We start from the raw sequence: 12,973 nt of genomic DNA on the forward strand, positions 1-12,973 counted from the left end.
GGTGGAGTTCAGAAGCCAGGCTCCTTGCTTTTGCCGAAACTGGGTTGGGTATGAGCTGGCGTAACTGCTGGAAAAATGCAGCTTTGGGCTAGAAGATTTAAGGACATGGACGAATCCATTCATCTTCCCTAATCGAGTTCTTGGGAAATACACATGTAGATTAGCCCCTAACAATGACCCCCGGCTGATTGCTTGGAGTACCCTCCACTGTGCCCACAGTAGTATTGACTAGCTCTTTATGTCACGTACAAAAGAAGTCCCAACCTCCCCTTGTCCTGCTTTGCCCTGTTTCCCCCGTGGTCCCTCGCCAGTGGCTGTTGAAGTCTTTGCTGCTTTTCTCCTGAGACTCTGAAATAAACAGTAAATAAAAGCTAACCTCACCTGGACCTATTAGGGAGAGCTGGGCAGTTCCAGAGGGAATTAACTTTGGAAAACAAGGCCATAAGCCCCTTAGCGTGTGGGCAGGAGCTTTGTTTAGCAGTGATTATAGAGATCAGTTTAATATTGGGGGAGTTTACATAAAAAGCATACTCAGAGGGGAAACAGCAAATACCAATTAATTATCCCTATGGCTGCCCTCTGGTCACCAAGGCGGCAGCATCTCAACCACCTGGCCTTTGTAACTGGTTCGTGGGACCTTGTGGGGTGCCACCAGATCGTTTTGGGGGAGAGTGCCTTTGACAGCCTAGAAAATGCGAAAAGAGGCCAAGTGGCAGGCTTCCCCTGCACTGGGGCGGGAACCTCCAGAGGGTTCGTCCTGTCGTCCTGGACACCAGCGCCCAAAGGCCACTGTCTACAAGCTCTGACTGCGTTTCTTTGGGAAACTAAGCTGCCTCTTCCTCAGCCTCTTACGTGCAGGATCCAGTCTCCAGGAAGGATTAAAGACGGACTGCAGACTAAGATGTGTTTTGATTCTGTTCAAAAATATCACACTCTGCCGTAAGAATTACAAATGAGGGGCAGCCAGAGAGCACTGGACAAGGAGTTGGCCACTCTGAGTTCCAGTCCTGTCCCTTCCACTTAAGAGCTGTATCACTTTGAGCCTCAGTTTTCTCTTCTGTAAAATGGGGACAAATATATTTGTCCTGCTCACCTCACAGGGTTGTGAGGCTAGGATGGCATGAAGAATGTGCTGAATACCATAAAGTGATACACAAAAACTGTCGTGTGTATTGATTTTCATTAATTTAGCTTTTACTTGAAAAATAATTTCTCACTTGAATCAGCAGCTTAATTCTACCTACTGTAAACTCACGTTTGCTGTTTTAATACACCTTTTTACAGTTTTATTAAAAATAGAGAAATTGGTGTACTGAACCCCTCCCATGTGCCCATCACGGAGAAATAACCATTTCCATTTAAAGATCCTTAACATAGTTACATGTCCTTTTAAATGTCCTTCTAACATTCATTTAAAGGTGGAGGACCCTAAGATACAGGTTTTTCTTTGGTTTCCTTTGTCTTGTCTCTCAGGCTGGACGTTAAACTCCTTAAGGCCTGTGGGCCCAGCCTCTCTTTTCTTTTGTGATGTTGACATGGCCCACATCAGTGCCCGACCCTCAGAAGGGACCCATGAACTGCTCGTCTCAATGCAAAATGAAGTCAACCAACGTTGTAGAGGCAGGGGTGGGGGCAAGGGGAGACGCCCCTGCGTGGAGATCAGAGGGCCTCTGCAAAGGAGATTTTAAAAATCTCTGTTTTGTATCTCCATGAGATGATGGATGTTAACTAAACTTACTGTGGTCATCATTTACGTGTGTATATGTGTCAAATCATCACGTGGCACACCTTAAACTTATACAGTGCAGCATCTCAATAAAACCAGGAAACAAAAGAAAAAGAATCTCTGGGTCCTGCAGATTTTATTAGGAAAGCATTTTGGTTGACATTTCCCGCCAACATTTCAGTGAGGGCAGGGGCTGCCTCTGGCATCAGCTTTGAGAAGAGCCGGCGTTTACAGTGCTGTTCACAGCACTGGGGGGGATGTGAAGAAACAAAACAAAACCATCCGCCCGCACAAATCATCTTCCCACTTGGCCTATGAGTCACTCTGGGCCTCGGAAGCCTCGCGGGGTCCCCTTTGCCAGCGGATTGTGCCTATAGCCCCCAGAGAAGCGCGAGGCCTTGCACCCTGACGAAGGTCCTTCCCCCCTCAGCCTGAGGTTGGGTCATCTCCTTGGCCTGGAAGATGGTTTGGAGGGAGGGTTCCCTCAGGACAAATAGTCTGCGAGGGTGACAACCCCTAGCGGGTCTCCCACCGGCTTGAGCCCGGCAGCGTGTCCGATTCGGCGCCTTCCAGCCTCCTGCTGGGCCGTGGGACCCTTGAAGTCGCCAGGCCTGCGAGCACAGATGGTCCCACCGTCTCCGGGGGCGGGCGCCGGGGTCAGGGGGCCTGCGGGCGCGCAAGTCCGAGGGGGCAGGGAGGAGTAGTTAAATCAGATGTAGACAAACAAAATAAACCCGAAGTCCGAGGCTTCGGACTACGGAGCCGAAAGAGGATTGCCGGTGGGGCTAAAAAGAGGAAGAAAGAGGGGAAAATTCAAACTGGGAAGAAGCGTGGACTGACTTCCAAAGCCAGAAAGCCGGGGAGCCTGCTCTCGGTCTTTCCAAGGGTCGCCCCTGGCGCTCAGCCCGGCGCAGGAAGCGCGCCTCGGGGCAGAAGGAGAGCCTGGGCCGGGGGAGAGGAGCCGAAGGAGGGAGGCAAGCCCGAAGGGGAGGTGGAACCGAGGGTGTCGGTCCCACTGAGGCAGGACTGCGGGGAGCGGGCCCTCGGACCCGGGTCCCCGGGCCCGTCAAACATGCCCCAGAGGTCTCAGCAGTGTTCGGAGCTGATCGAGAGGTGGGAGGTGGAAGGTTCGGAGTGCCGGCCCAGCGCGGGGTGGGTGGGCGAGGACCCTGAGGCTGGGCGAGGGAAGGACCCGCCCCGCTGCGGGGGGAGGGACCAGGGAAGAGGCTGGGTACCGGGCGAGAGGGGAGGAGCCGGGGCGACCCGGCTTGGAGCCTTCAGCTCCCGGAGACCCAGCCGCCGGGAGTTGAAACTCCGACTCCCGCCGGGACCTAGGCGGCCGCGGGCCGAGCGCTCGCCCTCCTCTAGCGCGCGCGGCCGGGGCCCGCATCGCCCGCGGAGCTTGACCTTGAGTCAGGACCCCTCGGGTTGGGCGACCGCACCCGGGAGGGGCCGACTTCCAGCCTCTCGCTCTCGGTCTTCCAAGCAGGCGGCGCTGCGGAGAGCGCGGGCCGCGCCCTCCGGCGTCCCGGCGCTCCCCATGCACCTGCCCGGCTGCGCCCCAGCCATGGCCGACGGCAGCTTCTCGCTCGCCGGCCACCTGCTCCGCAGCCCGGGCGGAAGCACCTCGCGGCTGCATAGCATCGAAGCCATCCTGGGATTTACTAAGGACGACGGGATCCTCGGTTCCTTCCCGGAGGAGCGGGTCGCCCGGGGTGCGAAAGAGCGGGATAGGAGGCCGGGCGCGCGGACCTCCTGCCCCAAGGCGCCTGCAGGAGGCGCCGAGCCCTCCACGCCGCCCGCCCCGGCACCGGCTCCCGAGTACGAAGGTGAGTACGCACCCCGGCTGCTCCGAGACCCTTAGGGCTCCCAGACTTAGGAGCTCTGCAAGAGGAGAGAGCCCTGCCTTAACATTTATTAAGGCATCTGGGCGCAGGGGTGGGGGCTATATGCGTAGCAGGAGCTTCCAACTTGCGTTCAGGGAAAGTTAAGGGGACCCTCGCAGCCCTGACCCCCGACCTCCCTGGGCCATCTCGGAGCCCGCATGGGTAGGAGGGGTGGCCTTCGGATACTCCGAGGAATGTCTCTGACCGTGCGGGGTCTCGTCGTCCCAGCCCCTCGCCCCTACTGCCCCAAGGAGACAGGGGAGGCGCGGCCGAGCCCTGGGCTGCCTGTCGGACCCCCAGCCCCCAGCGACTCGAAGCTGTCAGAGGAGGAGCAGCCCAAGAAGAAGCATCGACGGAACCGCACGACCTTCACCACATACCAGCTGCACGAGCTGGAGCGCGCGTTCGAGAAGTCCCACTACCCCGACGTGTACAGTCGCGAGGAGCTGGCCGGCAAGGTCAACTTACCCGAGGTCCGGGTCCAGGTAAAGCGCCCAGATGGGCCCACGGGAGGGCCGGAAGCTCAAGCTGCAGCCAAAGCTCCCTTGAATCCCCGGGCGTCCACACATTTATTATGGCACTTTCCCCACGGGCCTTCCTGCGCTTGGTTCGCCCAGAGCCCCACAGGAGCGTCACAGATTTTCCATGCGCCCCATGCCCCGTCCCTTGGACAGTCTGTTCCAATTTGTAGTAGCATCTCCCCTTTGGGGTCTCCCTCGTTCTAAGCTAAAAGAGAGGAACTGGGAATGGCTGGCAAGCTGAAGAGGCGACAGCGTCCAGGACCGGGGCGGGGGGCGGGAAGCACTGAGTGGAGAGGGAATGTAGACAGCGGCTCGAGGGTAACCGGATTGCGGCCCCAAATGCCACCATAGTCAGTTACGGCGCTCACCTTCTTGAAAACGAAAACCCTATCTTCTTAACGAGAGCCTGGCGCCTCGCAGTTGAAACTTTCGGTGGATTTGTTTAAGAAACTGACTTTTGCTTCTCGGGTGCACATCCAGCCAAACTTCCCACTGCTGCAGAGGCCTTTTCTTTTTTATTTAAAGGGGTTTTCGCTTTAATTAAAGCTGAATTATCTTTAATCCCTGATCATTAAAATATTTGAAAGCCTTAAATATTTGCTAGTCATCTGTGAAAAATCCGGGAGAATTTCCAAATTGGGAGAGTTTACAGAGGCCTGAAAGGGAGACATTCGGAACAAATTTCACCGCATCTGAAAGGCAGTGGAACTAAGATGGGATTTTTGTGTGTGTCTAATGAATTAGATTTCCAGGAAGTGAGGATACTCAGATGTTTGGGGCTTTTAGCCTTGTCTTAAAAGTAAAAGCGGACAGGCTCCTGCCTTTTGTCTTTTCTGTTTAGTTTAAGGGGTTAAAGTAATGAGTAAATGTCATGGTTTTAAAAAATAGTTCCCTAATGTGACTCAGGATTAACTGGCAAGGACAGTTCAATTTCTCCTAATTTGGGGCAGTAGAGCTGCAAGGATTTCATTGAAGGGGCGGACATTTTAGCACCTGCTTTTCAGGGAGGAAGGATGGGGTAGGAAGAGGGAAAGAAAACAAGTGAAAGAGGAAGAAAGAGGAAAGGGCAAAGCCCTCCAGTGCCCCTCCGGAATACAGGGCTCCCTTCATGCCTCTGTCCCACGTTCCTTCCTCTCTACTTGTTTGGGGATGTTTGCTTCTTGTTTAAGATGTGAGCTTCTTGAGAACAGTGTCTGACTTCTCTGTGATCACAGGGCCAGCACAGTGGCCCAGCATATGGTGGGTTCTTAACACATGGGTATGATGTAATCAGGTTGCGGGGGGGGGGGGGGGTAGGCAGAGTCTCCCACTGTGTTGAGGACAGCAGTAGAGCAGAAGAGCAGACTATCCCAGGTTTTAGCCCTCTGACTCTGGATACTGGATCTGAAGCCTATAGCTGATACTTTGGGGGATGGAGTGGGATGTTGTTGGTGGGGAGGGAGAGGCAGTGGGATGGAAGCCCTCACCCGCGCCAGTGTTTCTCTATATAGCTAATGTTTCTGGGAAAATCAGGGCCTCAGATATGCTGATGAATCTTTTATTGAAAGGGACCCGGGGTACCTGCATTTTTGTTCTTTCTCTCTCCCCGCCCCGCCCCCCAAATCCCAGCCTTGCAGACAGTTGCCCTGCTCTGCTCAGGTGCTGGATGGCTTTTTCTCAGTTTTCCTATGAGGGCCCCTCTCTCTATAATTAACTCAGAACTGCTGTCTCCCTTCTGAGGTGGTAATTATTCCCACACTTTCCTTCATAAATTTAACACTGAAGCCCACCCCCCCCCCAGTTTGGCCAAAATTCTTTCTAGATTCCCCACTAAACTAGACCAGTTCTCTCTGTTCTGTTCCTGAGGGTGGTAAGTTGGTAGTGAAACCTTAATTACACCCTTTCTTGTGCTTTTATCAAATCAGTAATGGAAGTTGCAGCCTTAAGAGACCAGACTTCACTCTTGGTGTGGACTTTCTCTATGTAAAGAAAAAAAGAAAAACTTGAACTCATTGAATTTATCTTAGGCTAACGTCAAAACTAACTCCATGGAGTAAAAGTAGATTATTAAACTTGAACTATTGTAATCATTGAAAGCCATTTTTAGGAAATATCAGAAATATTAGATATCGATTAAATAAAAATGAAAATCTCACGAACAGTAATATGCATATTAAATATGCCTGGAATAAAATCAACCCACTTTGTTCTATCAGTAATTTGTGGAAATAGCTCTATTTTAACAGCCAATGTTTCCAGTTACAGTACTTAGAGTATTTGTTTATACATATGTTTATAACAGCAAAATGTGGGTAAAGCACAGAAAGTCTGCGACAAAAGCGCAGCCACTGTACCACACAGGGAGGAAGCCGGGTCTAAAGCGAAGGGTCGGGAGGGACCGCCAACCAGCAGGTCACAGAAATTTGGTGAGATCTGGTTTCCCAAGTCCCACTGTCCGATTCCAGGGTTAACTTCATTTTTTTCTGCCTGCTCGGTGCCAGGAGTTGGAAACAGATACAACCACAACTAAGGGTGAGGTAAACAGGGACAAGGGTGGGAACACCACGGAGGACAGGGATGGGACAAAGAGACTCGGCGCGAGAGAGGAGGAGGGAGGAGACTGGAGCAAACGGGACAGACAAGAAGGATAAGGCGGGTGGGGAGCGTGGGGTGGCGGCGGGGATGAAAGGAGCAGGTGAAACTGTCGAGCCCCGGTCCTTCTCGGGGGTGGAGAGTTCTGCCCCCGCCGCAGCCCGACGGCGCTGTGCTGCCTTCCGCAGGTGTGGTTCCAGAACCGACGGGCCAAGTGGCGGCGGCAGGAGAAGCTGGAGGTGTCGTCCATGAAGCTGCAGGACTCGCCTCTGCTCTCCTTCAGCCGCTCCCCGCCCGCCGCGGCCCTGGCGCCCCTCGGGGCGGGCCCGGGCGGCGGAGGCGGCGGGCCTGCGGGGGGCGCCCTGCCGCTCGAGTCGTGGCTCGGGCCGCCGCTGCCGGGCGGGGGCGCCACGGCGCTGCAGAGCCTGCCAGGCTTCGGGCCGCCGGCGCAGAGCCTGCCCGCCAGCTACACGCCGCCGCCTCCGCCCTTCTTGAACTCCCCGCCCCTCGGGCCCGGCCTGCAGCCCCTTGGGCCGCCGCCGCCGCCGCCGCCCGCCTACCCGTGCGGGCCCGGCTTCGGGGACAAGTTCCCGCTGGACGAGGCGGACCCGCGCAACAGCAGCATCGCGGCGCTGCGCCTGAAGGCCAAGGAGCACATCCAGGCCATCGGGAAGCCGTGGCAGGCCCTCTAAGGGCACCGGGGACCAATTCAGGCCAGACGCCCGTCCTAGGAGCCGACCCCGAGCCGCAGGCGCTCACGCCTTCTCCCTGGGTCCCCCGGACTCGGCCACTCTTGCCCTGCGCCGCCTGAAGACCTAGGTCTAGGATGTGCATCTGCGCCCGACTCACCGCGGAGGGCTGACCCCCCAGGCCAGCCGAGACCTTCTGGCCACACCCACACTCCCACGGACCCCGGGCCTTGCTGCTAGAGGGGGACAGGCGGCCACGCTGCTGCCACCCCGGCGGGCGCCGGAGCCTCCAAGTTCAAGGTACCCAAAGCCCCTGACCTCGGCCGCTCCCGGGCGGCGTGGCAACCCCAGAAAAGGCCGACTGGGAGGAAGGGGAGGCGGAGAAAGTGTTTGAGGAACTGTCTGTAAAAGTAGTTTCGAAGAATTGAGGAGGAGAATTAAAGATTTACCTGTTTTGGTTTGACTCTGGTTAAGCGCGCTCAGGACTGCGGTGGCGGGGAGGAAGATGTGTGTATGAAGGAGGCTTCTGGAGGGGCTGCCGTGATGCATGTGGAGGGTGCGGGAAAGCAGAGGGCTGCGCAGGAGCTGGGGCTCCCTCCTGCGCATCCTCCTCGGGGAGCTGTGCTGCAGCGGAGAATCGCCAGCGTCCCAGACACAGCGACGCCCTAGACCAGAGCGCCCCTCTACCGGCACGGCGGGCGCCTGCGAGTGTGTGGGGTTCCGGGTGTCTGGAGCCTAAGGCTCAGCTGCCTGCGCGTTCCCAGCCCCTCGATACCCCAAATAGCCGAGCTGCAGCTGCTACTTTGAAGGCCAGACCCTAGGAAGCTTGTACACCATCTTCCCAGGGTAAGACTTGAACTCCCCGAAGCTCCTGGCGGCCCCGCCTCCCTCTTTCCAGCCCGCCGCGGCCCCAGGCCCCTCTCAGATCATTGTCCAGGTCACCGGCTCGGGGCCCGCCCCTGCTACCCAGGGTTGATGACATTAGTGCTCCGAAGACTGGGGCAGAGCGACTTTTCCTTTTCTAAGCCCCGCGCCGCCCTCTCGCCTCCCCAGCTCGCTCCGCACCCGGCAACCCAGTGCTTCCGCTTGACGCGCGTCGGGCTAGCAGTCGCGCTCGGGGAGCGTGTCCTGGGGCGCTCTGAGCCGCGACCCGGAGGGCACATTCTCGCGGGCGCGTTGTGGACAGTATTGTGGCTCTTTGGCGCCGTCTCTGGGGGGCGGGAAAGCAATCCAGAAGTCTCCGCGGGCTTCAGAAGCTCCCGGGGTACTAGGCGGCGTCCCCGGGGCGAAGGAGAGGCCGGAACTCCCAGCCTGAGAGGCCGCGGTATGAATCGTCCGGATTCCCGCCGCGCAGGTCCTTCCGGCCTATCTTGGAGTGCTCCCGGGAAGGCGCGGCCAGAGCCTTAGCGTCAACCAGCTCCTTACTGTCTATAGGTCGTTAGCACGTTAGTGAACCACCACAGCCCACTTTCCTCCTGTAAATGAGCCCCACCTCCCTGGGAAGTGGGAAAGATGGGTAGTTTACCACATTGTGTAAACTATACCAATGACCTGGTAGGAAGCAATACACATTGTGATCCCGATTCTCTGATCCCGAGTATCCCTGTGCTGTTCTTGGGTTCCTGAAACCTACCTGGGAAAAGGAGGATTATCCCGGGGCTGGGAGTAGAGGGAGTGTCGTCACAGGATTCAGTCCCTGCCATGTGGGTCCTTAGAGGCTGTGGCATAACCAGAGCTGTGTACCCCTAGACCTTCACCTGAAGCCTAACACATAGTAGGCTGGTCAGGAAGAATTTATCGAACGGGTTATTTCCCCCAATAGGTAGGGAGTAATATATTGATACTTGCGCTTTTCTCTGACAAGGAGGTTCCATAGGGAAATGAATGGAGTGGCCCAAGCAATATCAGATCTTGGCATGAAAAAAAATAGGTAAACTCAGGATGGATGTGTAAGTAAATTTCTTTCACTTTGGCCTATCTTCTCTTTCATCCTTTAATGCCCTCATTTTACTAGGAATGATTTATTCAGAGAACTTCCAACTTCAGTGGCCCTGAAGTTGGAAGTCCAGAGGCGGCCGCAGCCGTGGAGGGTCTTCCTCGCTCGGTGTCCTGGAGCCCTGCGCTGCGACCCCAGGCCGGTCCCGGCTGTTCACACTTGCTCAGCCCTCTTTCTCCTTAGTCCTGGGCACCTCTGACCTTGTGCATCTCACCATCAGCAACTTCTTCCATTCCCTTAGATCATTTCCATTATTCATTCTGTCTCCTTCTCTCTGCCATTTTTCTTCCTATCTTTTTGCATCTGCAGCTTTCCACCATCTTCGTCTCCTCTTTTACTAGTTTAGTCTGAGAAGGGATATTCTAAACCATCTCTTTAGGCACCAACAGAGTGAACCATACCTGGACTTAGGGACAAGTCCTTGGAAAATGATCAAAATACTAATAGCTAATGATCATTGAAAGCTTACTATGTGCTTGCACTCTTCGAAGTGGTTTCATCTCAGTTAAGCCTCACAAGGACTCTACTAGGAAGATTCAACTAGCCCCATTTTATAAATGAGGAGACTGAGGCACAGAGAGGTTGCACCAATGAACTCTGCTTGTAAGCGTTGGAGCTGGAATAACTATAAGTCCCGTCCGTTCACGATCATATTGCATGTTCGGGAAATAGTTGCTGAATAAGTGCTCCTTAATTCCAATTCCCAAGAACAGCTCGTTAGGCCACACTGGGAATTGAGATGCTGAGGAATGGGTGCTCGTTGTGAGTGCCTTCCTGGGCTACCTGGGGGAGGCCTGGACAGAGCATCAGCCCCAGCGTCCCTCCCCGCCCTCTTCCTAAAGGCTGCCTAGTAGGGCAGCTCCACTGGGCCCGCGGTGAGTCAAGCTCCCAGCTCCAGGAGGAGGGGTGCAGGTGAGGCGGGCAGGCGGTACTGTACTTAACTCCGGTAGGAGGCGAGAATGGCTTGTGATAAAGAGCGTTAAAGCCCCAGACGATCCAGAAACACCTGGGGCCGCTGCTCAAGCTCACGGCTACGGAAAGCAGTTTGCAGAGGTGCCGGTCAAGGTGCGGCACTGCCTTCCGAAACTAGGCTGTGCTGGCTGATTTGGGGCGGACACACGCCTTTCAGGGACTCTGGGGGAAAGGACTCCCCCAGTAAACCCTCATCACTTGGGAAATGGTTCTTGAGTCTTCCATGATGAGGCTGCGGGTTTGGTTCGGGCTACCACTGTCCACTGAAGGGGAACAGGAACCAGTTGGGAGTGGTCTTACGGGGTTCGGGGAGAAAAGACACTGTTTGCTCTAAGCAGGCCTTGCTTCAGGCCGACGTGGATCCTGTCAGACTAGGAGGGAGGCCCTGGGGACCCTCTCGCAGGAAGACGACCCCTGTTCTGAACGGCAGCCGGTGGAGGGGTGGGGGGGGGTGGAAAGAAGGTGGGACGTCAAAACCGCTCCTCCGGGCTCCTGGGAGCTGGGGTAGGAGCCGCCAGGGGCCAGGCTGTGTGACCGTGGGGGCAGGGCGGAGAAGGGCGCCTCGGATTGGACGGCTCCGAGGGAAGGGCGGAGTCAGGCACGGCCAGCGGTGCAGCGGGCGCAGACCGTCTGGCGCTCCCCCTGGACCGAGGGCCGATGAAGAGATCCCGGGCCGGCGCGGAGCTGGGCGCCCCGCTAACCTAGCCGCCATCAGCTACCCCCGCCTCGTTGGCGGCATTTCAGTTTTGGCATTTCTCCCTTTATGGAGGAGTCTCTTCCTGCCGGTGAGGGTGACGTGACCGTCCTGCGCGCCGCGGCTCCGGACTTCTGGTGGTGATTTCTGTCTCCCTCGGGGACGCAGGACACTGAGGGCTCCGCCTCTCCAGACAGCCGGTCTCCAGAGTCACGGGGTCCAGAGGCGGCCGCAGCCGCGGAGGGTCTTCCTCGCTCGGTGTCCTGGAGCCCCGCGCTGCGACCCCAGGCCGGTCCCGGCTGTTCATCCGACGTGGGTTTCCCGCTCTCGAAACCCAGTTCTGCCTCCTGCAGGCCCGAGCTCCCACCTCTGCTGCCGGGAGGGTGATCGGGACGGGTGTGGGTGAGAGGGGGTGGGAGGGCTGGGAGAGACCCCTCGGGGGGGTCAGGATTCGGCCCCGAGGTCAGCAACTGAACGGGGCGGCCCCGCTGTCTTTACTAATTTTAAACGTATAGCTACTGTTTGGGGAGATGGGAAATGTTACACCAGGGGAGACAGTCCCTGCCCGTCCCCGACAATCTAGAATCCGGCGGGAGGAGGCAGGGGATCCTCATCCTTCCTGCTCTGGGCCAAGTTCATCGGTTACTTGAAAGCCTAGGCGGAGAGCCCTCGGTGTAGCCAGGTTTGGGAAGCGAGGGCAGCGCGGGACTCCGCTTGCAGTGAGCCGCGTCCTCCCCGCGGGAGGTGCACGGAAGGGACACCAGGAGTCCGGACACAGCCGCCCCCAGGAACCTAGCATTTAACGTGACGCCTCCCGCCCGCTCCCGCACCCCCAGCCTCGCTGCGCACCCTTCTTGGTCTTAGGTCCAAGCGCGCCTTTCCGCCAACAGAACCTTACTACACGAATGGAATTCCAGCCTCCAGGAGGCCAGCAAAAAAAAAAAAAAAAGATTTTCAGGGAAGATAATATTAATGTAAAGCTGGCCTTTCCTTTCCGCTTTGCAAGCGCGAGCTCTGCCTGCGTCCTGACCCGCCTGGGAAAGGGGAGGCCCGGCAGCCGCAGCAGGCATTCCCGACTCTTCAAGAGGCCGATGGTGCGCTTTCTGGCCAATGTCGTCCCCTTAATTGGGAACTGGCTCCAATCATCTGGCCTCAGCTTGTTAGCTGTACAATAGGAGGCAGAGTTAATGACTCATTAGTGATTAATTCCTTAACTGTGCCTTAATTGCTCTCTGTAAAACTCCTTTCGTTAAACTGGATTAAATAGTCTAGATCCTTGGCCACGTCTCTCACAGCCCTGCAAGACACGAAGTGGGCCGTGTTCCCTTACCTTTGGCGGGTCATCTTCTTAAAGGCAGGTGCAGTGTCACCCCTCAGCCTGGAAGTCAGGAGATCTCTGGTCCAGTCAAGGTTGTGACACTGCCTGGTCATGTGACCCCAAACAGGTCCCCCTGTACAGCTATATCTCCAAAATCTCCCTTTATCCCTCATCACCCACCATAGACTCCTGAAACAGAACACATTCTATTCTATTCTATTCTATTCTATTCTATTCTATTCTATTCTATTCTATTCTATTCTATTCTATTTTTAAAATTTGGCCCGGCCACACTGCATGCAGGATCTTAGTTCCTCGATCAGGGATAGAATCCATGTCCCCTGCATTGGGAGCGTGGAGTCTTAAACACTGGACTGCCAGGGAAGTCCCCGGAACACCTCATTTTTAAAAGCAGTTCTTCTGCTCTGTACATGGTATAAGTGTGTGTGTGTGTGTGTTTAGGTTAGTAGGTTCTGAATGAACTGCGTAGGAGGCTACCTTCCTGTCCAAAGTGGTCTGAGAAAGTTCTTTCCAGTGCTAACAGTGGCTGGGTTCTATATTCTCCCCATTTGTACTTTAAAAACTTAGCTGTTAGTTTTT

At 55.9% G+C, this 12,973-nt stretch overlaps 1 protein-coding gene across 1 annotated transcript; it reads left to right on the plus strand.

Annotated features, from left to right (window-relative positions):
* The first annotated feature begins 3,266 nt into the window (after nucleotides 1–3,266).
* On the plus strand, nucleotides 3,267–7,396 carry RAX (retina and anterior neural fold homeobox). Its single transcript, XM_060120695.1, has 3 exons — nucleotides 3,267–3,555; nucleotides 3,841–4,097; nucleotides 6,893–7,396. Exons 1-3 carry the CDS (start codon nucleotides 3,267–3,269, stop codon nucleotides 7,394–7,396), a joined length of 1,050 nt encoding a protein of 349 aa, XP_059976678.1.
* The last annotated feature ends 5,577 nt before the right edge of the window (nucleotides 7,397–12,973 follow it).

Source organism: Lagenorhynchus albirostris, chromosome 14 (genome assembly GCF_949774975.1).
Source record: "Lagenorhynchus albirostris chromosome 14, mLagAlb1.1, whole genome shotgun sequence".
NCBI classification, from domain to species: Eukaryota; Metazoa; Chordata; class Mammalia; order Artiodactyla; family Delphinidae; genus Lagenorhynchus; species Lagenorhynchus albirostris.